General features: G+C 40.5%; 1 protein-coding gene across 1 annotated transcript in view; it reads right to left on the bottom strand.

The window, feature by feature from the left end:
• Nucleotides 1-26,278, bottom strand: part of ARMH3 (armadillo like helical domain containing 3) — a 171,059-nt gene that overhangs the window by 22,975 nt on the left and 121,806 nt on the right. The window contains exon 24 of the mRNA XM_043475627.1: nt 11,156-11,234. Coding sequence (XP_043331562.1) covers nt 11,156-11,234 — 79 coding nt within the window. The remainder of the gene's footprint in view (nt 1-11,155; nt 11,235-26,278) is intronic.

Here is a 26,278-nt window from a genome sequence, read left to right as displayed (position 1 = left end):
TGGATATATATTTTCATGCCTCTTGGGTAAATAGCTAGAAATGTCACAATATGGATGAATCTTAGACACAAAAGAGTTTATGTGAAATTCATAAAAGATGAATATAATCTATAATGACAGAAATTAAATCACTGGTTACCTAATTTGGTTACCTAATAACTAATCAGTGGTTACCTAATCAGGGTCCAAATCTGCAGATAAGACTAATTGTACCAAAGAATTTTAATGGGTTATGGAAATAAAATGTTCTGTATCTTGTGATGGTGATGATTACATAAATATATCTTACATGTTAATTACATCTCTATAAAGTTAAATAAAAAGTCCAGTAACTCATGACAAGGCCAAAAAAAAAAAAGGATACATGGTTATGGCAGTAAACTTATGTCTTTTTTGGTCTTGCCATTCCATTTTTGGTTGGGGCAAGCATGATTCAGACTGACACATATCAGTTTCTATAAGCTAGCAGTTCTTAGTATTTTCCAAAGATTCCCCTCATTGTGCTACTTCTCGCTACCTCTCCACAACAGCAATCCTCCCTGACAAACTAAATGGACTCTGGGTAGCAATCAACAGTGTCTGCAATCATTTTCAGCTGGGCAGCAGTCAAATGAAATTTTTTAAATTGGGTGTACTGTCACTTTTAATTGGGTGTACCAGGGCTTCCCTGGTGAGTTAGTCATAAAAAAATCTGCCTGCAATGTGGGAGACATGGGTTCAATCCCTGGGTTGGGAAGATTCCCTGGAGAAGGGAACAGCTACCCACTCCAGTATTCTGGCCTAGAGAATTCCACAGACAGAGGAGCCTGGCAGGCTACAGTCTATGGTGTCATGAAGAGTGGGACATGACTGAGCGACTTTCACTGTCACTTTTTTGACAAACAATCATTTCCCAAGCTCAGAGACTAGAGTCCCACCTTTACCAAGGACACCTAATGAAGGTTCTACTTTTGCCTTTTTTATAAAACTGAGGCAGGGGTAAAAGATAGAGATGATCACTGCTCTCCTTATGGAAATTCACTCCAAAAAGGGTCATCAGCCAACCATTTATGGATTTATAATGAGGGGATGTTTCACTGGGGTACCTATAAACTAAACTTTCTTAGGTTTATAAAGGGTTGCAGGTTGCTGTTGCAAGCACACCAAATACAACAGGGGAGTGAGGTCTATAGACTAGCACACAGGCAAAGCCCTAAACAAGAAGTGAGTGATCCTGATTCTTAATCTGTGAAGTCCTTAAGGGTATGTATGATTTTTGTATTTTTATAGCCCCTAGTGTGGCACAGAGGTTGTGCTTATGCACAGAAAAGAAATAATCTGGGGAATGTGAAGCTGGGACACCCATTCCTTGTCTTGCTGCACTAACCAAGGACACCAAGAAGCAGAGAATTCTTAGACTAAGGCAGGTTCTGAGAACTTCCTTGGTAGGCAAGAATTGGTTCTTTTTCAGAACACTTTAGCTCAAAGTGGCTTAAAAAAAAAAAGTACAGGAGCTAGAACAAACAGTAATGTGTAAAATCATAGGCTTCATTTGAGTGAGCATCCCTCCCTCCACTAGGTGCCTACAGTGACTTTCTATCCAAGATAACCCGAATCTCTCTCCAGGGCACAATCACCCAATATTATTGTTTGGAAAAAAGGATCCAAATGGTGAACACAAGCCTCTGGATAGACTAAAAAAGATGATGCCCTTTAAAAGATAACTCTTTCTTCTATACAGCTAACTTGTATATAATATGCAAAAGTTCCCCCCCTCCCCTCCCCCCGCCCCCCGCCGGCCCTTTCTATTTTCATACTCAGGACCAAACTCAATTTCAGAACCAATTTAAGCTGGTCAGTTCTCCTGGCCATCCATGTCTTTCAAGCCTGCACTATAATTTACTGATCTCACAGGCTGGCTCTGCCTTTCAAAGGAAGGTGGACCAGATAATGAACCTCAAGTGGGTGATTCATGAAAGGTCATCACTTGGTTAAAGGAAAGGTGACAGTGATTTTCTTTAATTTCCCTGGGCAGTTGCCCCACCTCCCTGACTTTATTTGGTTGAAGCCCTAGAAACTCTTTGTGAAGCTTTTCTTTGCACTAATTACAAACCCAACATGCCCAGGTCCTTACCCTGCACAAGCAAGGTATGCAATCACACCAAGAGGCAGCCAAGATAATCAGGGTAGGGGAACAGGATACACATGTTTACCAAATATCACATCAGGCCTTCTCCTTCTCTATGGCTTATTGCAGGCAGGACACTCCACCCAGCTCAAACCAAGAGGCAGATAGATGATCTCTGTCCTCCCCACTTGAGGCCTTTTCTTGGAAACAGATCACATCTCAGGGAGGGAGACAGAAAACACCATCTCTGCTCCTAATTCTCCAGCAATCTGACATGGGGTCTCTGCCTCCCTGCCAAGGCTCACTTATCTGTCCCTCCCTAACAGAATTCTTCACCAGAAATCCCATTTGTGGGCTAAACAGTTTCCCTCCTAGTTGGGTGGGTCATTTTTAAGATTGTAACTTCCTTTGAGAAGGATCACTGTGAAAGGTCAAAGTGCTGTTATGATACTTAGCAAAAACATTCCCAATTACACAGCCTGTAACAGAGAAAACGCCTTGCATAGTAACACTTTTGGCCTCCAAAGTAACTATAACAGTGGCAAACCATGCTTTTCCAAGCATATCTTAAGAGAGTTTTGAACTACCTTCTAGGAAAGAAGTTGCAATGGAAATAAAACAAAAGTACCAGAAGGTCTATTTGGAAGGAAGGAGGTGGCTAGAAAACAAACTGAAGAGTAAAGTGCTTGCTATCTTTATATCTAATAACTGGGAGAAAGAGTCTTCTTAGCTTAAAACAAGGCCTGCTGTATCCTCAAACTTCTTGCAAAGTTGATAACTACTGGAATTCCTACGAGCTCCAACGCTACTTCTCCCATGCACTGCCAAAGAAGCTTTACCGACAATGAAGTCTGATTGAGGAAGACCAGAAGTTTATGTGATGGGCATTTCAAAATTCATACTTAATTGGAGGAAATACTGACAGTGGCAGACAGGAATAAGTTAAGCTCTTCACCAGTGACCTCTGCATTCATCTAGCTTGGCTGAGGGACATTAATTTTGTATCTTCACTTTGCTACTTAAAAAAAAGGAACTACCACTTTAAAAACAATTAAAATTCAAAAAAAAAAAAAAAACAATTAAAATTCAGTGTGTTATGTTTTAGATTTTGACCCACAAATATATATCATCTTTAAAAGAAATAAGTTCATAAAAACTTTTAAAAAATTCATCATCTTCCTTGGGTGTGTGGAAAAGCTTTATTTTTCACAGTGACTTTGCTGACATTCTTGGATGGGATAAAGAGACTTTTCCCTCATTTATAAAGTTATAATACTGTGCCAGGAGCCTCTACTGAGGCAGACAAACTCTCCAGGTCCCTGTTCAGTACTTTCTTTCCTTAACTGAACGGGCCTTTCCCAAACTGGGATTCTTTCCCCACCCCCTAGAAATGAGACCTGTTACCCCTGTTCTCTCTGCTTCTCCCTCCACCTTCCTATCCTGACTTGCCGCTTCCTTCGGAATACCTAACAGACTCTAGTTGTCTTGCATGTTTCAAGAGATGAAAAAGCTCAGACTTTGGTGTCAGACTGACCTAGGTTCATTATGGCTTTATCACTAGCAGCTGTGTGATCTTCGGCAAACTAGTCTCTTCAGCATCCTCATCTATAAAATGAGGATAATTGTATCTTACCTCAGACAATTGATTAAATCAAGTAAATAGCCTAAGTAAAAGTGCCTAGCTCAAAAACTCCTAGTTGTTCCTTTTATCTATTTGTGTCCTTTTTAAATCCAAGATACTTTCTTCCCTATTCAGAGGAGCCCAAAATCCAGGACCCTTTCCCCCTGATCTGGTAGTGTAGCTTACCTCTTGGTCCAAGTAAGAGGGTAAATATCCTAGCAGGACATAACCAGCTGACCTTCCTAAATGGACCTTCTCAAGATGCCCTATGTAACAGAAAGTTGATTTCCAAGGTTAAGCAGCTTGTAGGAAAATCCCTCTGCCTCTGAATTTGTTTCTTTCCTGCGTTAGTGAGTCCAGTGAACAAATAACTCATATCAAACTTTTTTTCCTGCCAATTAGGTCACTTGAAATGCCAGAATCTAAACAAAGGCAAAAAAGAGAGGCAGGGTCAGACAGTCAATGCTTGTGTCACATGCTCGTACTCACTAAGAGTTCCCACAGCAACCATCACTCAGGCTTAGAGAGACTGCAAAACCATAGGCTGTTGTACAAAAACAATGCCAAGTACAGGAAACTGAGTTATGGCTATCATGAGAGTCTTAAATCTCAGCTCTAGCATATGTCTCTGCCAAGGCTGCCTTGCCTGACGGCCAATGCCATGTTTTAAGATGAGAAAATATCACAAGGGCTCTCAAAGTAGGCTGCTCAGAGATCTTGATTGCCTTGGGAGGCAATATAGATGGCTCCCATGGGGAAAGTGACCCACGCTCACTTCCTGCATGGAAAGCCCTGCCTTGTAGCTTCACAGCTCCCTTCTCCCAGTCTTCCTCAACAACCAGTGGTGTGCTGGAGCTGGTTGACACATGCATGGCCTGTGAGAGTGAACTGTTAAATTTTTAAGCACTGTGAGAGCCACTTGGCTTCACAATGGTGGCTATGGTGGGAGTCTTTGTCCTCAGAACTACAAATCAGTCCCCTCCAACCACTTACCCTCCTACCAGCTGTTAAACATTTACTAACACCCCAAAGGGCCAACAACTCTAAAGTTGAAGTACCACGCTCGACTTTCCGCATAAGTCTTGAAGCTTTTAGGGTACCTCCCAAAGATCTTTATGTGTTTCCTCCTAGATGTTCACAAATAACAGGTGCCAGCCAGGCACCCCAACAGTGTTTGCCTCACAAACTAGGACTCTCCTCTTGTTAGTACCTTACTCTTCTCTGGGAAAATAAAGCTGGATTTCATTAGGATTTCTAAACACCCAGCAGTTATTTATAGTGATTCTTATCTTAGGATCAGGAGAAAATCAAAAAGGGTTAGAAAGATTACTAATAGATGAAAATAAATACTCAGCTTCCAATGTAACTTTCACTCAATCACATATAAAGCATTTTTTAATTCTGCAAGGCAGAGGGGAGGGAAGGGAAGTTGTTCAATAAACAGTTTCAGTTTTAAAAGATGAGAAATTTGTAGAGATAACTGCTCAACAATGTACATATTAACACTACTATAGTGTACAGTTAAGAATGGTTAAGATGGTAAATTTTGTTATATGTGTTTGTATGTTATGTGTTTTGTTATATGTGTTTGCTTTATTTGTTATACCAGGAAAAAAAAAAAAAAGAGCTAGGTTTGCTTAGTAGGTCTAATAATATGCCTACTAGCATTGAAGGTGGCTCATAGCAGGCCTTTGATGAATGCTTGTGAACTGAATCAAAGGCGGTATAATTAGGACAGGGATGAGAGCCAGTACACTAGGGATTATGGAAGACGTGCTAACAATTTTAATGACTGAATTATACATCTAAGTCATCCAGTCCCTGGGTGCCCTGGGACCCGAGGACAAGGCAGAGACACTCTGGGACTCTTCCCACTCTTTCTGTCCTTTTCAGGTCCTGGTTTTGAGGATATTTTACAATTTATGCCTCTCCATTTATCCAATTCCTATCCTTCCCCTTTCAAGGCCCAACTCAATCCTTTTCTCTTCCACATGGCCTTTCCACCACCACAACCCACAGAGATCTTTCTCTAACAGGAACCTACAGATCCTATTGCTAGTACTGGTCAGCTATTGATAATAAGCTGCCTTAAGCCACCTTTCGCACTTATTTTATCCCTTGAGAACAAAAGCTCTTTATCATACGTCTGTATTCCTCAAAAGCCTAGGATGATCTGAAGCACAAAGCATTAAATGCTAAAATACTGAGAACTGAATGAAGATTGAAGAAAGTTAAGGGTGGGCCAATCACTTACTTGCTTTCCAATGGGATATTTCAATGGCACAAAACTGGTCATGAGTTTAACTGAAAGCTTAAGGAATCAGGTGATCAGCGAAGGTTTTGTCTTGAATGCTAAATTGCCACTATGTTCTCTAGATACTCAGGGCTCTAGAGAATCTTTCTGTAAAGTTCTGCTATGAAGCTCTCTTTGGTATAAGGAAATTAGAGCTGATATAAGTCAGTGTCATAGCATTTGCAAACCAAAATAAATAGCAAATAGTCTAAAAGGAGCTTAAGATCTTCAAAGGGCATTTCCAAAGATCTGATGGCTTTGGGGTCAAGGAAAGTATGAGGTACTATTCAAGTCAACTAAGCCAGTGATTTTCTACAAAACTTTATACGTTGAAGGGGCCAAAGACTGGTTGAGAATTTTAAGAAAGATGGACACTTTTCAAGGGGGGGAAAAAAAGGACATATGCATAATTTTGCACAATTTCAGAATGTGCAATAATTTTCTAAAGCCTATGCTTGGACTTTGGATTAAAAAAACGATGAGTTAAAAAAACAAATGATGAGCTAGTGTGTTGATCCATTTCTAGCAGGATGTAGCCAGCAATAATAAATTTTTTTCTTAATTCGAAACAGGAATGAAGGAGACAGTATATCAGAGTTTAAAGTAGGACAAGATAGGGAGGAGAACCCCCTGAAGAGCTCTTCAATTCCAACATACTTACCTGAAGGGAGCACTGAATCATCAAGACAAGATATCCTCAAAGCATCCAAACCCAAGACTTAGGCTGGGGCCCAGAGTTTCTCTTAAATCCCTCCCATCCACACTTATTTAGTAGAAACAAAAGGGTCATTGGGATTTATCTATGAGAATCCCGCAGGTTTTGAGAGTGAGACTCGGCTATCCTCGTGGGAAAATGAAAATCAGGGTGGATGTCACTGGTAGGGACAGGATCATAACAAATTATTCTACCGGCTAGAGATAGATGCTTACCAACAAGCCATACTGAGAAGAGAAAGGAGCTAAATCTCAGCTAATGGTTGGCAAGGGCCTTGAAGGACAATTTTTATAAGATGTACTAAAGACAAGCCAATCCAGAAGGGAATAAACTGAGAATAGTTTCACAGTTCTTGGAAAAGCAAGTTTTCCCTTCTCCATAAACTTTATTCATAAAGATATGTGAAATACAAAAAGAGGTCAAAGTGCCCTTACCAAACACCATATACAAAAATTAATTTAAAATGAATCAAAGACCTAAATGTAAAAGCTAAAAGGCAACACACAGAATGGGAGAATATGTTTGCAAATCACCATGTCTGATGAAGGATAAATATCTATAGAGTATATAAAGAATTTTTAAAATTCAATAACAAAAATCCAAACAATCCAATTAAAAAATGGGCAAGGGGCTTGAATAGAATTTCTCCAAAGAAGATAAAGAGTGGTCAATAAACATATAAAAAGATGCTCAACATTAATAATGACTAGGAAATAACAATTAAAGCCACAATGGGATACTACTTCACCCTCATTAGGATGGCTATTATCAAAAAACAGGAAAAATTGTAATAATTTTATATTTTAGGTGCAACCAATGTGGGAAACACTATGATAGCTTCTCAAAAAATTAAACACAGAATTAATTCCCATTTGATCCAGCAGTTCCATTTCTCAGTATATACACAAAAGAACTGAGGGACTCAAACTCCAATTTCACAGCATTCTTCATAGTAGCCACAAGGTGGAAGCAACCCAAATGTCTGTTGATGGACAGAAGGATAAACAAAATGTGCTATACACATCAATGGAATATCATTCACCTTCGAAAGGAATGAAATTCTGATACATGCTACAACATTGAAGACATTATGCTAAAAGAAATAAACCATATATGAGCAGGCTAAGTCACTTCAGTTGTGTCTGACGCTTTGCGACTCTATGGACTGTAGCCTGCAAGGCTCCTCTCTCCATGGGATTCTCCAGGCAAGAAAACTGGAATTGATTGTCATTTCCTTCTCCATAAACAAAAGGACAAACATTGCATGATTCTGCTTTCTGTGAGACCCTTAGAGGAGTCAGATTGTTGTTTAATAACAATAAGTGTTGTTGTTAAGCTGTGTCCAACTCTTTTGCGACCCCATGGACTGTAGCCTGCCAGGCTCCCACATAGAGACAAACAGTAGAAGAGTGATTACCAGGGGCTAGGGGGAGAGGAAATGAGGAGTTACTGTTTAAAATGGGTATAGCATTTCACCGTGCAATGAAGAGAAAGTTCTGGAGAAGAATAGCAGTGATGGTTACAACAATGTGAATGTACTTAACACCACTGAACTGTACACTTAAAAATTGTTCAGTTGGCAAATTTTATGTATCTTTTACCACACTCACACAAAAAGAGTTAATATGTACAAGGTTCACAATGAACCCCAGACAAATATGACTCCTGTGTGTCCAATGTAAAAATGCAAGCAGTTTATTACACTAGATAATGCATGACCATTCAGTCACACTGAGGGTATTAACTGATTAAAAAACTTTGCTCTCCATGAAGCCAATGAAAAGTAACAAAAAATGTCATCTATCATCTGGACACCTGAAAATAAACCCCAGTGTGAGAGTTTGGGCTCTGTTTGATAAGCAATAATGGATTTACAAGTATCATCTTGAAATGCCTCAAACAGACTGCTAGAATGTGTCTGGGGGTTGTCAGAACTCAAAAAGTCATACATCTCTTGCCAGAAGAAAATGGCAGCCTGAGCAGGCAGATCTAGCAAAGAGCCCTCTCTTATCTGCTGTCTTACTAAGCTCACTAAACCCCATTTAATGCCTATCCATGGTCTTTAGGTTTACTTTAATAGTACTCTAGAATCCACTTGGGGATTAACTTCCCAACTTCTTCTTTCTACTTAGTTTGCTGCTAACAAGTGCGGGTCCTATTTTTTTGGGGGGGGTGGGGGGGTGGGAGGGCCACATGGCCTGTGGGATCTTAGTTCCCTGACAAGAAATCAAACCCGTGCCCCCTGCATTGGAAGTGAGGAGTCTTAACCACTTGACCAAAAGGGAAGTCCCCGCAGGGCCTATTGCATCCCAAACCCAGTTCTTTAGGAAGCTGTGAATACACTTAACATTAGTGATATCAGCATGAAGTGAAGGGAGAGAAGTGCTCCAACACATGCTGGAGATTAACAAGGAGTCAAAATACTTCTAACCTGATAGTGCTGAGAATAAAACCAAGTGTACTCTAATGCTGTCACTTATTGCCCTTCAGAGTCAGTTAGGGAAGAGAAGCAACAACTATTTTGAGGGCAGTTTCAAAAAGGGTCCCAGAACAGAATAACCCTTCCATCAGTACCCAAGTGAAAACGATTGCTAAGAGAGGTGAGTATACACAAACTCCATGACAGTAAGGACTACACTTAAGATTATTCACTAATGATCCCTACTACCCAGCACCACTCTTTGTACACAGCAGATATGAAATATTATTTATTAAGAAAAGAAATCTTTGAGAGCTGCTTCCCCTTCCTCATTTTCAAATAGGGCTGTGTATTCTCCCACTCTATAGAAGTCGCCTCATCTCTGGCTTGTGGATGCTTTCTGAGAGGCACTTTCATCACTTCATTTAACTCTGAAAGAAGTTGGAGAGGGGGTGAGGACACGTGCTTGCTAATCATCCTTTTCCAGATTGCCTCATGCGCCAGAACGGAATTTTATTATTGGTCTGTGGCTGCTACTGCTGTAGAAAGATTTCAGCCTGACCTTCCCAAGCTGCTGGGGGATGAATACTGCACGTGGCTGACTGGGAAAAAATGTGTCTTCCTCTTTTTTTTTTTTTTTTTAAAAAAAAAAAAGCTTTTAGACTAAACAGAGCTCACTGTGATAGGAAAGTCACCCTTTCTTTCACTATACAAAGCTCAAGATGTTGAATTCTTTTGCATAAAAATGATATAACAAAACCGATCTGAGCTGGTTCACCAGGAAAAAGGTAGGATGTTGAAGCACCTCACAGAGAGCAGTGGCATCAAAGTCCTGAATAGGACTTAGGGTTGCTCCACAGGCAGAAGAGGAAAAAAGAAAATGAAAGCCATTTATCAAAGTGGTTTAAATAAGAGGATGGATTCCCACAGCTGGCCTCACAAAGGAGAATAAATATGTCAAAGGGAATAACTGATAGACTAATTGAGTCCTATCCATCTGGCTGAGGAAGAGCCACTGGTGAGAATACTGAGAAGCTGTCTGTTAGGCAAAGGCTTGCTTTGGTGCCTCATTTGGCCAGTGGAATAGCTTTTAGGAACACTGAACACACAATCACACCACAGCTGGCTAGCTGGCCCTGCCAGCAAGAGGCTCACAGAAGGGTTACACTGATGTAAAGGCCAAAAAAGGGAAAGCAGAGCACAGGTGGTTTTGTTTTTTTAAATGGGCTTGGAGCCTATACCTGGACTCTCACCTCATGAATACCCAGGCCCTTCAACTTGGGAGTAGAGTGAGAAGGAAGGGAGACTGTATGAATATATGTCTCATTTTGTGCTTTTGAAAACAAGACTCAAAGTCTTGTTCTGAAACATCAAGTTCAATACTATGCTACGCTAAAGCCCCATCTTACTTTTATATAATGCAGAGCCCAGGGCTCTTTTCTTTGGGAAAAGAGGCAATCAGGCCAGACTCAAGAAAAATGAACACACAACACTATCTGCATGTACCACAGTTCATACCACAGAAAAACCTGCTCAGAAATAACTTCTCAAGGCACATAGAACTCAATTCTTAGGCAAATCTGCCCAAAGGAGGGTTCATATTTTAAGGAGCCAAACAACATCAAATTAAGCTGAACTCGGTTTTTCTAACTGGCAGTTTCAACCATTTCTAAGTTTTCATTTCTTATTTTCAAAAGTCAAAATGACTCTCTGCCTAAAATTTTAAAAAAAGAAATGCCTTATCACCCATACTAAAATAACAATTCACCAAAATTTCACCTACATTATCTTTTACATAATTAAATGAACCCTCCATATGGCACAAAAGCAGAAGCCATCATTCTAATTAAAGTACTATCAACAAATCCCTTACTAATTCCTCTTAGCAGCCTGGCTCTTGCCACTCCCACTAGAAGCTCAGTCACAGAATCCCCCCGCCATCTGAAAGGACTTGATGCTGGCCACCAACTAGGGCCACTCTGAGGAAAGTAGTGGCTTACCTGCTCCTCCGACAGTTGGGATATGTGATTCACAGCAGCGTAGGATTCAATTTTGGGGTTAAAGTGGTTGATGATGGCTCTGAAACAGAGAATTAACATTAATACAGTACCAGATGGAATAAGAAGATAAATGAGTTAAAAACAAGTATCAGCTACCCTCTGATTTAGAGTATGAGACCATGGGTGTGACTCTCAAAAGGTAACTGTCCTCTTATGAACATGAGGTCACATGGGGTGAAGTGATTACTCTAAAATGGGAGAGGTTTAATAATTTATTAGACAGAGAACAGAATCAAGTATGCCTGCTCTGTAAATGAACTAGGGGAAAATCTCACAACCAAACAAAACTCAAAACCTAGCATCCTTCAGATGAGAAACAGGGCTCAGAGTGCTGTCCACCAGGAGGCCCTCGTGTTTCAGTCAGAGAAAATAAAAAAAAAAAACTTTGCTCTGCTCTTACTCGGGAGAACAGGGCATTCTGTGAAGCTGGACCAACATGTGGGTTGAATACTATCTCTGAAGAACCTAAGATTTCCCAAAGCCTACAACCGTCATATTTGTTAGTTAATATTTTGAACCAAAATTTTATTTCCAGCATTCAAACCAAAATCTGAACATTGTTTTCAAACATTCTCTCTTCAGGGTCACCAAGTCACATCAAATATATTTCTTAAAAACCTCTGAAATTTGAAATAAATTTCCCTGAAACCAATGCTTTAGTATAGATCTTCGTGATTTCTTGTCTGGTAGAGTAGAAAACCAATAGTCATGTATGGATTTGAGAGTTGGACCATAAAGAAGGCTGAGCACCAAAGAATTTATGCTTTCAAACTGTGGTGCTGGAGAAGACTCTTCAGAGTCCCTTGGACAGCAAGGAGATCAAACCAGCCAATCCTAAAGGAAATCAACCCTGAATATTCATTGGAAGGACTGATGCTGAAGCTAAAGCTCCAATACTTTGGCCACCTGATGTGAAGAGCTGACTTACTGGAAAAGACCCCGAAGCTGGGAAAAACTGAGGATAAGAGGAGAACGGGGTGACAGAGGATGAGATGGTTGGATGGTATCACTGACTCAATGGACATGAGTTTGAGCAAACTCCAGGAGATAGTGATGGACAGAAAAGCACAGACAGAGAAGCCTGGTGTCTTACAGTTCACAGGGTTGCAAAGAGATGGACATGACTTAGCAACTGAACAACAAGAAGAGTATAAAAAACACAGGTTTTAGACTAGAGGTTAATGGAGAGAAGGGAAAAATCTAACAGAACAATTTCAAATAATACGTGCAGATACTCTCCTCTTTAGGAGGTGGAGTTTAGTTCCCATTATCACTGAGAGTAAGCTAGACTTATCTCCATAGAGTAGCAAAAGGGAAAAATATTAACAGTAAAGAATCCTGGCAAATCTACTTCAACCAAGCAATGAAGGTTAAGTGTCACCAGTGATGTCATGTAACCCCTGGTATGGTCTGGTAAGAAGGGCACTTCATCTCTGTGCTGTACTTTCAGAAATTCATGATCTCAATCTAAGCACAAGAAAAACATCAGACAAACCCACACTGGGGTACATTCTGGAGATTATCTTGCCAGTTAATCCTCAAGATTGTCAAGGTCATGAAAAACAAAACTTGAGGAAGAGTCATAGACCGGAGCCCATTGGTGAGATATGACTAAATGCAACTTGATGCTCTGAATTGGATCCAGGAACAGAAAGAGGACATTAAAGGATAAACTGTTGAAACCCAAACAAAATATGGAGTTTAGTTAATAGTAACATATCAATGCCTGTTTCTTAGTGTTGATAAACATACCATGGTAATGTAAGAGGGGAGAAACTAGGTTGAGGGGCATATAGAAACTCTATGCATTATCTTTGCATTTTTTCCTATAATTTTTAAATTATTCCAAAATAAAGTTTATTAAAATGTGTGTATGATAGCATAATAGAAACCAATATATTCTTTTAATATAACTTACTGATAGTAAAGAATTTAATCTAACCCAAATATCAGAAGTATAAGCCAGAAATTTAAAAAGAAAATCATGGTGTGGAATCCCAGTTTGACCAATGTTTTTCTGAATAATTTTTGGAAGCTGTATATTTTGCCAGAGGGATAAAATGGGAATAATATCTGTTTTAGCACAGTAACTAGAAATAGTACATTGCAGGCATACAATAAATGTTTGTTGAAAGAGTGAACTAAACCTTAAGAGGATTCATGCAATATTTATATGGTAAAGCAATGTTAAATATCTAGCACAATGCCTGGCACACAGCTAGTAGTCAATAAATATTCAATGAATGACTAAATCAAATAGGACAGAAATGGGTCAGGCACAAGAGGCAAGTTTTGGTAACTTATTTTCCAAGAGACTGTCAAGAAGGGTAGAGATGTTATTATCTGCAAGTTAAGGTTGTGGGGCTTGGTCTAAATCCAAAATATCCACTGTGATCAAGTTGGGGGGGGGGGCGGATCAAATATTTTTCTCAGTCAGAAAGCAAAGTTTGAGGATACTGGCAGGGATGACAACAGTCCAGGAACAGAAAGGAAAACCGGGAGGCTAAACCCAATGAGAAGACGGGGGGGGGGGGGGGGGGGGGGGGGGGGGGGGGGGGGGGGGGGGGGGGGGGGGGGCGGGCGCGCAGGTATAGGGAACTGAGAATCCCACCAAACCTAGCAGTAGCACTAACTTACAGTTAACCCAGGATAGAGTCTGAGTCATAGAATTCAGCTCTCAAGAGAGATGGGAGTGAGGAAAGGAAATACAATAGACAAATCAATCTACTATCAGACCTCAGTTATTTTGGAAAACGGAAATTGCATTCTATAAATACATCTATTTCATGATTTTATAGGTTTTTTTTTTTTAAGGTTTTCTTTAAATTTCTCAGTAAAAACATTTTTTGAAAAGTGTTTGAAAAAAATCCTGACTCAGCTGAACTAGAATTGCATTTTTGTTTTGATGTGCCTAGGTTTGGTGAACAGAGAACTCCAAAAAACCCTGATGTCTGTCTGGGTGGGATGGTAGCAGCCACTGGGACCCAGCTGGCAATCCAGAGAAACTGCTGAGGTTAGGACAATGAAATAATCCCTGGGAATGGAACAGATAGGGATGTTGTAATTCTATTCCCTTCCTATCAGAGGAATTTTCTTTCCAAGAAAGAAAGCAAGGAAGCAAGAAAGAAATGAGAGAGAAAGGAGAAAGAAAAAGAGGGAAGAAAGACAGGGAAGGATCTCAGAGCAAGAAACAAAGGAGAGAGGAGATGGGGGAGAGAAAGAAAAAAATTGGAAGGTACTATCTTCAGAGGGTACACTTATTTCCTTCCCTTCTAACTGTTACATATGCCAACTATCAGCTGGGTCTACAGATGCAAGCCTATGCTTGATACTGCAGGGCATGTATGCTGATGCTGTTTAGGCAAACTTATCCTGAGAGTATGATAGATTTGTCAGTCTGAGAATTTATATTTTAGAACAAACATAAAATCATCCTCCAATCTAACCTGTGACATTCTCTTCACAGAGCTTCAGATCTCTGCAAATGATGGAGGTCTCCCACCAGGCAACTTAAGGGACTGTTTAGAAACCTGAGACAGGTGAAACAGTGTAAATCCAGTTAATAATCTCTAACTCAGGACCCACACAGGACACAGTATACGCCTCTGCTTTACCCTTCCTGCTGTTTATTTGGGACTGTTATCTGTAAAATCTGAGTACTAATCTGATTTTCTGGAGATACCAGGTGCAGGGTGCTAGGTCTAAGAGGTAAGAAAAACAGTCTGACACTGGCTGTTCTCCCTCCATGCTCTTTAGCAAGGCATTTCAGACAGGGTTTGGAAGCTTCCTATTCAAGTGCTCAGGACTTCATACTGTTGAAATGGAAGTATGTTCTGAGGCAGCAAACAGATGACAAAACACCAAAATCAGGCTAAGTCAGCCCACACTGAGTGACATATACCTTTGCAGTGACTGAAATACTTAGCTTCTCCTTTCCCAAGAAGTCTGGAGGCTACCAGGGCTCACCTGGGTTGTGATTTCACGCTGCCCCACCTGGGGTAGCCCCCAGAATGAAACTCCTGCCTGACCAGCTCTCAGTGGGAGAACAATGAGATACGAGACTTATGGATGAAGGAGGAAACTCTCTCTTTTCTTCAGGCTTTCCTTCTCACTGATACCACCTCTAAAAAGATCTACCAGCATTTCTTCTGAACATCTGGGAGGAGAGGAGGAGACTACTAAGTCATTCTAATTGTAGCTCTCTCATTTTCATTGATCAAAACCTGTCAAAACAGGTAGCAACTGTCACGTGCTGAAGTCTAAAATTTTAGGTTTCCAGACAGGAAATGGCAGTTTTTTTCTATCAGAAGATGAATGATTAAAGTATGATTTTAATTCCCTCACGACTCACTTCATCCAAAAAGGGCCTTCGGCAGTGAAAGCACAGAGTCCTTAACTACTAGACTGTCAAGGAATTCCTTTTGTACACTGAGATTGGCTTTGATCTAATATCAGCCTTTCAGGTATTCAAACAAAACCTAGCCTTTGCCAATGGAAAACTCTCATGCTCCAAAGTATTTTTGAAAAGGAGACTTGAAAGGAGAGGAGGAGTAGGGAAGAAGAGGAAGGTGTAAGTGGACAATGAATGAGAAAACAGCCATTATGCACTAAGGTTTCTCTTTGACAAAGGTAGCAAAACAATCAAGTTGGAAAAGAAGAATCTTTGCAAGAAATGATGCTAGAACAACTGAATATCTACATGCAAAGGGATGAAGCTGAACCACATACCATACCCATACTATACCAAAAATTAACTCAAAATAGAACATAGATTTAATATAAGATCTAAAAACCATAAAACTTTTAGAAGAACACATGAGAGTACATCTTCATGAACTTGGGTGAGGCAATGATTCCTTAGGGTAACAAAAGCACAAGTGACAAAAAACAGAAGTAGGTCAAGTTTAAAAACTTGTCTGCTGCAAATGATAACCATCAAGAAAGTGAAAGACAACCCACAGAATGGGAGAAAATACTTGCAAATCATGTATGTGATGAAAAACCCCCGTGAGATACCACTTCACACCCACCAGGATCGTAATAACCAAAAAGACAGTTAACAAGTGTTGGCAAGGACATGAAGAAATTAGAACTCATACATTGCTGGTGGGATAGTAAAATGGTACAGCTACTTTGGAAAGTGGTTTGGCAGTTCCTCAAATGTTAGTACACAGAGTTACCCTATGACCCACAAATTCTACTCTTAACATGCCCCCCAAAATGAAAACAATATGTTTACACAAAAACTTGTACATAATTGTTCACAGTGGCATTATTCATAATATCCAAAAAGTAGAAACAACCCAAATAGATAAATAAAATGTGGTATAGCTATAGTTAAATATTATTCACCCACAAAAAGGAATGAAGTACTGATAAATGCTAAAATATGAATGAATCTTGAAAAAGTTGTTATGTGAAAGAAACCAGACACAAAAGGCGACATAATGTACTGTTCCATTTACAGGAAAGGTTTAGAACAGGCAAATTATACAGACAGAAAATAAATTAGTGGTTGCTTGGGGCTAAGGGAAGGATTAGAGGAGAAATGCAGATGGACTGCTAAAGGATATGGAGTACCTTTCTGGGGGGACAACATTCTAGAAGTAGATTGTGGTGATAGTTGTATTACCTTGTGAGTATATTAAACAATGGGTTGCACACATTAAATGTCTGAGTTATAACATATGAATTGTTGTTCAGTCGCCCAGTTGTGTCCAACTCTTTGCGACCCCGTGGACTGCAGCACGCCAGTCTTGGCTTAAGGCATCCTCGACTCCAGCAGTTCTTGAGCAAGCTGCTTTCCTTAGTAAACAATTCCACATAGAATTCACAGATCCCAGAGTTCTTCACACACCAAGATAATTTTCCTAGAGCTTGTGTATGCCCATGATGCTGGTGGCAAGAGGAAAAGGAGCTCACTGGGTCACTCTGTCATAAATTAGAGCAGACAGCGTCTAAGGAGCTTCTTCTAGAGAGGCCTCTGTGGTCAGTGCCATAAGAGGGAGCAGAGATACGGGCACTGACACTGGAAGCCACATGTGCAGGGAGGAACAACTCTGCCCAGAGATAAGAAAAGTTCAACTCCTGGCAACATGCATGATATCTTCAGATGAAAAGGTCTGCATTTGTCAAACCACGTCAACTTCTGGCTGTTGAACACAGAACTCCTTGGAATAAAATGTTATGAGTAGACTGAAGGGGGAGAAAGAAGGTTCTCCTAGTCTCAACACTCGTGACTACTTTTTTGTTTTTGAGAAATGACTGGAGCTGCCTACATTACTCAGAGAAAGCCATCCATCCAAGACTAGGAAGAGGATTTAAAGAAATAAGGCCTAAGGAAAGGGGAAGGAGTCTGGAGGTAGAACTTAGTGGGGAAAGGGAATATAAATTCTTACCAAACCATCAGTTTTCCTCACACTGGAACTGAATGCACCATGAAAGCAGGGACCAAATTTACTTTGTTCACCAATATATTCCCAAGCCTTAAGCAAAACTGAATAAATTAAAGTCTACAAAGGTTTTTGTCCAATCTCACCACAAGTAAGGAGGTTCATGATCACCAGCTACTCTCCAAAAGCATGAAAATAACAATAAAAATGTTTTATCCCCAACCTGGAAGAAAAGGTGACTCAGACATGAACAGCTGTCCCCAAAAGAAGGAACAAACGTAGTCACTGAAGACAGTAAAGCTTTCTCTTCCTTTCAAGTCATATGAGGAGGTCAGGGAAAAGCTTTTTGGCATTTCTTATAAAAATAATCTAGTGTCTTCTAAAAGTAAGCCTGAATTTTTGTTTGTTTGTTTAGGGGTAGGGAGTGGGAGAGGTGTTGGGGAGTATGTTATACTCTGGTTCTGGGTCTCCTAAATGCTACTGAATTGGAAAGTTCCAAAAAGGGAAAGGAAGAAGAAATAGACAATGTCACAGAAAGGGAAATTGCTGAAGTCAGTCACAGCAAGGGATGGATTTGCACCCAAAGCACCTTTAAGGGCAAGAATCTGGGCCACCCTCCAATGCAACTGTCAACTTCTTACTGCTGAAGACAGGGGTCACTTATATAAACTGAAGCAAAATGAAGTGGACAGATGGAACAGCAAGGCTGAGCTACAAACTGGCTGGGGATTTCTTGGTCCATTTTTAACTTACTCTCTGACTCATGACTCTGCAAAGTGGCTTTCTTTTCCCCAGGGCTGGATGGATGATGGCTGAGACACATAGTTAATGCCCAACTTACCCAGGAAATGCATGGAAATGTTACCTTAAAATGCAGGCAATGCAGCTTAGGAGAAAATGTGGATTCTTCCTTATATCCAATGCAAATCTAACGTAAATCCTCCTAACATGCAATTTCTCACAATCCCAGCTACCTTCCACAGACAGAAGTCTCTAAGGGTCTTTTATAAAACAATAAATAAATAATAGTTTCATCCAGAAGCTCGGAACATGGTGCTTGTTTCCTTACTAAGACATCTGAGAAAGCAGACTGTCTCTAAAAGCTGCTATGTAAATTCTTCAGGCACAAAGGAGAAAAACAGGCAAAGGTTGTTTACAGGCAGATTCTGTAGCTCTGATTCCAAGGAAGGAGGGAACATAACTGGTATACGCAACAAGGTACATATGAGGAAAATTCCTAAAAGTTTCACCCTAACACTATTCTTATAAGGGCACAGATTTACACGAAAGGGTCTGATTATGGGTGAATACCTAAAGCCTGACACATCTGGATTTCAAGCCCAGTCTCATCAAGCTATTGTCCTGTATTCTCAAATACTTGCTAAACATGTACACCTGTATATCATGCTTTGTTTACATGGTTTTCTTCACACTGTTGTTGCTCAGTTGCTAAGTTGTGTCTGACTTTTTGCGACCCACGGACTGCAGCATGCCAGGCTTCCCTGTCCTCCACCATCTCCTGGACACAGAATACTATTTTTCTTCATTACCAAAAAGCCAAAGTCTTAGTTTTCCTTTTGGAAGGCCCAGTTAAAGCACCATCATTTCCCTGCACAACATAATTCACATAATGTAAAAAACAAAGCTTTAGAGGCATTAGACCTAAGTTAAAATTCTGATTTTTCTACTTCTAGGCTGTAAGACCTTGGGCAAGACACCAACCTCTCTGAGTACCAGAGAAGTATTCTTCACCTGGTTGGGTTTCCTTTCCAAAGCTTTTCTTTGTGTCTTCCTATGTAACCATAACTTGCCCTAAAGAAAACTTAACCCCTCAAGCAGTTTCCGTTTTCCTAGACCCAAAAGAGCAGTCCAGTGATCTGTACTACAGAATATATTCCCAGATATCTGGAATTAAAGATAATTCCCTGATGGCCCAGGGGTTAGGAGTCCTTGATTCCACTGCAGGACTGCAGGGGACATGACTTTGATCCCTGGTCAGGGAACTAAGATCCCACAGGCCACATGGCATGGACAAAAAAAAAAAAAAAGACAAGGAAAAAAAAGAAAGTGACAAGAAAACCATCATATTCATACCTGCTTCAACCTGGGAAAACTTCAAATATACAGGTTACAAGACTGGCTTCTGAGAAAGGGTGAAGGTATGACTTGAGTGGTATGTGGCAGTGATTAAAATGGTTCCTCTGAGGCTGGGTTATTTAACTTTAAACTAACATTTCTTTTCACCTTCAGAATTGCCTCATATACTCCCATTTCATGTAGCAATAAGCTTCCCTCTTCATGAAGTCAATGAATCTTCAGCCCATCCAATTCAACAACAACAAAAAAAAGCAATTTCCCTTGATGCCTGTTAACAGCAGTGTATTACAAGCCTCAGAGATTCTGCTGATTAACATTAAACAAAATAAAACCTCAAATAAGAATACCTTTTAACCTTTTCACTTTGAAACTATCTAGTCAAAACTTCAGCAAGTGACCTGTTTCCTCTAACTCACCCTTTATGTTCTAGGTCTTAACCCTTTCATGCCAAATATCCCCTTCTTTATACTGCTGTTTCTGTGGCCATTCTTTTCAAGACCAGAGACACAAAAATGGACCCTTACTATAGAAGACATTTTGACAACCATCAGGAAGGATGAGCTACTGGCCAATGCATCTAGTTGCGTGCTTTATTCAATGATCCAAGTATGTAAATTGGCCAAAAGAATTTGATTTATTAGTATACATAAACTCATTGGGATTGCAAGAATCAGACACGACTTAGCAACTAAACCACCATAAACTTACTGACTGAAGGAAATGGAACAGTGAATGGTGTAGTCCCAAACTACACCATGGTTTAGTGCAGTTCAGTTCAGTCACTCAGTCGTGTCTGACTCTTTTGAGACCCCATGAATCACAGCACGCCAGGACTCCCTGTCCATCACCAACTCGCGGAGTTTACTCAAACTCATGTACATCGAGTCGGTGATGCCATCCAGCCACCTCATCCTCTGTCGTCCCCTTCTCCTCCTGGCCCCAATCCCTCCCAGCATCAGGGTCTTTTCCAATAAGTCAACTCGTCACATGAGGTGGCCAAAGTATTGGAGTTTCAGCTTCAGCATCAGTCCTTCCAATGGTAACTCTCAGGTTTTAACTTGGGGAATGACTTAAGGAAGTATCTCTCTCGATTTCTAGGTGAGAAGCACATGTATCATACTCGGCAAGTTATTCAACTACTGGACATTTTTCTAGTCTCTGCATTAGACAAACGAAAGTTCACAATTCATTAACTGGAGGGAAACAAGAAAGAGTTAATGTGTATGAAATGTACATGGCCTGAGGGGTAGTTGCCTCATTTTCTGAAGCTGTGCATGGCTACACGTTTTGGCGGTTTGAGATTTCTACCTTGATGCATGATTTTGCCCAATGTGGGTTTCTGCCTCATCACCTGCTGGAAATTAAGCAATTGGTTATAGCTACTTTGCTTGAAAAATGAGCTAATTTCTAGTTACTGTGGCCCCAAACCACAGATTTAAGCCAAGTGAGATACCATGGGCTTTACATTTTGGCTAAATTCTCTCTTCTAGCACTGCTAAGAGAGGGAAACAGAATTCCTTCTTGCTTTTTAGATACCAGCCTGACTTTGTTTCACTCTTTCCAAAATCACAATGAAAGTAGATGAAGAAAAATGAACCACAGGAGACGAAGGAACCACAAAAGTCAAATGGACCATGTACATTTCCATAGAAGATACCCCTTAATCTATGCCCCTTAGAAATGCTTGCTTTTTATCAAAGCTTTCTCTCAATAAATGAACAGAGGCTCCAAAACTTTCCTAGGACAAAACACCTACAAGATAAGCCTCCCCCTGCTCAGATCCCATTATTCTGTGCTACAGATTCCCTTACTTTGTTCTAGTGGCAGGCCAGGAGTTGCTGGCAGAGTTCCTAGGGCTGCAGGATGTAAACCTTTGAAACCCTTTGCAATCAGTAGTTTAGCCCTGGATTTCTTGTCTCCAGAAGCAAGGCCCATCTACACTCTCAGAAATTAGTGACTATAAAGGAACAAAACAGGCCATGTGAAAATGTCTAACAGACTTTCTACCTTATTTCAGGATACAAGAAAATCCTAATACATACCTGCAAGGACTTCTGAGGCAGTGGAGATCAGCTCAAAACCCCAAGAAGTGATCTATTTTTAATTAACAGTGAACATTCCAATCCCTTGAATGTGACCTGAGAACTTAAAAAAGAAAACTGACATGTGCCAAAACCCTGAAACATTTTAATTATACCTCATTCCCATCAGCACAATTAATCAACTTATTATAAGACATTTATAACTTTTGAATATGGGGGACAGGATGGCAAAAAAAAAAAATTAGTAACTGACTAACTTAGGCTTCTTTTCCTATCAATTCAAAAACAGAGGGAAATTAATTTAGTGAATCACATGCTAGACTGGGGAGAACAGGGAATATTCTGTGGATCCCATACTATAGTTGGAGAAAAATAGGCACATGGATTCCAAACTAAGCGGGAAGAGCTGTGCATATACTTCAGTGGTGGAGAGGGAGGAATGGAGATCTCATGTGGATAAAAACAGAAGACAGCTGACCAGATTCCTTGGTTAGTCCAGTGTGGGCCATATGGAACACCATACTAGCAAGGAGTGGGCCTGAGGTTCATGTCATCAGAGAGAGGAGGGTGGGCATATGGATCACATACTGGTTTTCAACTACTCCAAGTAAAGAATGAAATTAAAAGACATGAAAAGGGGTTTATGCTCCATCCCAGGGGTATCTTTTAGAACTCCTCAGGAAAGGCAATCAGCAACTCTGCCGAAGTAATTAAGCAAGAGAACATTTACCATAAAGCCCACATCAGTTAAGTGAACAGAGATGAATCTTATTACAGCACACTGTCAGCTCTGAGCCTGTAGGTGCTAACCACCGAGATGCCTTGCTACGTGCCTTGACTGCTGGCCCACCCACTGTGGTGGAGCGCTTTGCCTTTCTTTGCAGCTCTGAAGAAGCAGGCTTCTTTCACCTGCTCTGGCTGTGTTCTGTTGCCTTCAGAAAGTCCTAGTACAAGTGGTTTAGTGCTAAGAAGCCTGAGTATAACTAGTAGAGGCAGGTGGTGGGGTTGACTAGAGAAAGGAGCCCTGAGAGGTAGAATATATGGGTGTTGGAGAAAAAGCAGGGGAGCTGGATAGTAAAGTAAGGAGAATAGGACAATTGAGTAAATCAAGAAGTAATCAGGTAAATCAAGAAGAATAAATAACCTCCTCAAAGTTTCAAACCATTCTGCTTAGGTGAAGTTGATGGTATCTCTTCTCGCTGAAAAGGAGAAAAGTTAAAACTTCACTGCAAAGACTGAGGGCAAGAGGAGAAGGGGGTAACAAAGGATGAGATGGTTGGATGGCATCATCAACGCAATGAACATTAGTTTGAGTAAATTCTGGGAGATGGTGAAGAACATAGAAGCCTGGCATGCTGCAGTCCATGGGGTTGCAAAGACTGGGACACGACTAAGCAACTGAACAACAACAATAATGCAATATACTTTCTCCACAGGAAAAGAAATACTACTAAGGAATATTGCTTTTTCAATGTTAATAGTAGCCTCAATATCTGCTTTATTAATGAGTTAGCTCCAAATCTAAAGGGTCTGATTTTTTTCAACAACCTAATCACTATCTATTGTTGAACAAAATTCACTGTTTGCTAAATGAAATTGGTGTTTAATCAATCATTCTAGATTAACAAATGGTACCTGATATACATTTGGCCCTATTTTTTTCTGCAAAGAAGAGTAAAAAAAAAACCAAAAAAAAAGCCTCAAACTGACTAAATGGTAGTCTACTAAGTTAGAGACCCAGAGAGCTTCTATTCAACAGAAACTCTCACAAGAGGATGGCTGTAAGAGTCCTTGTGGGGACGAATTACAAAATCATATAACACATTTAAAAAAACTCATCAAAGGCCATGTGTCTGTCACTCGGAGGAGTAGTTAACAGTATACAGACAAGTAGATAAGGCCTCTGCGTTTACAGATCTGTAAATCTTTAAACTCTTTATCAAGAGGAGATTCCCAAAGACATTGCTGGGAGAAGACATGACCAGCTACTGAGAAAATGAGATGGAATGGGTTTGTGACCCAAACTGATGGAGGTCTTATAGCACATGCACACGCAGGCACTCATATATTCGAACTTCTCTCTAGACCTAGGACAAATGCAAACAGAGAGCTGTGGTAAAAGTGATTTACAGCCTTACTTTCTATCGTAGCTCTTTGTTTGCAACAGAGCCTGCAGTTTCCTTACATTCAAAGGCAGTGGGAGGTGGGAAAAGGAGAGGAGACTAGATGACTACTACTCAGAACCAAGCAGAGCTGCCCAGGAGAGGACTTAATGGGAGGATAAATTTGGGACCTGATTCTTTGACAGCACCTCCAGTAATAGCTAGTAAAGCAGGGGGTGAGAGCCAGCTCCACACATTCATCATAATAGTGCAACAAGATGAAGGTCTTTGGGGGAGAGTCTATGAAATCCGGAGTAAGAAAATGAAGCCCATGTGGAGGGCGAGGCGGTTGGCTCTGGCAAATTGTCTCTACAGGAGGCTGGGTATAATTGTTTTATGCTCACAAAGAAGTTATTATCTGCTTTCTCTCCAATATACCAGAAATAGTGGTAAGCTTTTCCTCTCCTGAAAAAGTGATGTTACCAAAAGGACAGATTTAGTTTTAAAGTGATTCTAGAACTTTATTTATCCTGTATGCACCATTTAAGAAAGAAAGAAATCTTCTATCTTCTCTACCTCCCCTACTCTGCAAATTGACTGCTTTTTTGCTTAGTGAAGGAACACTGTCCCTACAACACCTAGAAAATCCTAAGTGTCTGAAGCTAAGGATTTGGTAACACAGACCATGACATAACCATTTAGTTTGTTTGACAAACACGTGAATACCGACCATGTGTAGGTACTATGCAAGGCAATGGGGAGGTGAATGAAATTTTATCCCAGATAACAAGGAATTATAGATTAGTGGAATAGACATGCCACAGACAGACAATCTCATTATAATGTTGTAAGGGCTAGACAGAAAGAATCAACAAGAGGTATCATGAGCACGCAGAGGAGGGATATTAGACCAAGCTGGGGACTTAGGAAAGGTACCCTGAAGGGAGATGGCACTTGAGCAGAGTATGGAAATATGAGTTAATCAGGGAAGGGAAGAGAAGAATGTTTTGACACATTTTCTTATAGGGATAGAGACTATTACCCAACTTTTACTAAATCAGACTAAAGAAACCTTACTAGATTAGTTAAATTAAGGTTATTGCAACTAAAAAACAACAACAACAAAAACACAGCTATCCAGGTTTTCCAGTAAACCAAAGAGAAAAGTTGGGATTCCCAGGTGGCTCAGTGGTAAAGAACCCACCTGCCAATGCAGGAGGCGCAGGAGATGTGGGTTTGATCCGCAGGTAGGGAAGATACCCTGGAGGAGGAAATGGTAACCCACTCCAGTATTCTTGACTGAAAAATCCTGTGGGCAGAGGTGCCTGGCGAGCTACAGTCCAGGGGGTCGCAAAAGAGTTGGACACGACTGAGCAACTAAGCAAAGAGAAAAGTTACAGCTTCCTTTTCCAGGGTCTTGTTTTAAATCTTTTCCAGCTAAGGGGAATCAGGATATCTTAGTGAAAGCCATGAAACCTTTGCTCGCTGGGTCCTGTTTGCATCTTTTTGCTCAGTGCTAATATAAAGATGCTCATGGCAAGTTCTGAGCCTCCCCTCCCCTAAACTAAGTGTAGACACAAAGCAGCTATCGAAGTTGAAGGCAGCCCTTTCAGCCTCATACAGGAGTGGATGCATCTCAGCTGTGCTGCACCCGCCCGCTGCAGTGTGTCAGTCTCCAGCTGGTAATGCAGCTGCTTCACTTAAAGCTAGACAAGCCTCTAGACTCTGATCTCCACCAAACCACACTGAAGGGACTAAACGGCTCTGCTCTGCAGCTGCCTGTTAATTCAACAGCTTCCTTGGTTCCCCTTTGGCTTATAAGACAATATACACTTGGGAGGGTCCTCAGAAGCACACAGAGAACCTTTAACCTCATGAAAAGCCTGAAAAAACACCTTACTGCCAAGAGCAGTAAGGCATCAAAACAGCTGTAACGAGTGTATAAACAGCATCAGAATCACAGATTCCTTCAGCAGAGCCTCTAGCTTACATAAATGACAGCAACCCATCATTCAGCCAATGAGGGTTTTTTTTAAGGAATCCTTAAAATCATCCTTAAAATTCAGTGAATCTGCAAGATAAAAATAGCATTAATTGCCTTAACTTGTTACTTTAAAAAAGGGAAGAAAAACAATGCACAATGCTATCAATAATTCACTTCAAAGTGGCTTTAGCTGTCTCAAAGCCCCATTTCAGATAATTAAAATCTTTTGGCTGTGCTCTTGTTATCCTGGAGGAAATCAGAAGTTTGTAAGCTCTACTGTGTTGGGATAAATAACTCAGCTCATAAATAAGGGAGACACTGGTAACTATTCCAAAGCATTACTTCCTGGCTATACCAGGTTAGCCCAGGAGCTGCCAAGACTGTTGTTTATTAAGATGTGAAGCAGACTCTTATAATGGGGCTCCAGAGACATATCTGGGAAGTAC

Source organism: Cervus canadensis, chromosome 8 (assembly GCF_019320065.1).
Source record: "Cervus canadensis isolate Bull #8, Minnesota chromosome 8, ASM1932006v1, whole genome shotgun sequence".
NCBI classification, from domain to species: Eukaryota; Metazoa; Chordata; class Mammalia; order Artiodactyla; family Cervidae; genus Cervus; species Cervus canadensis.
Note: the sequence above shows the minus strand (reverse complement) of the source record. Positions and strands in the feature narration are given on the sequence as shown.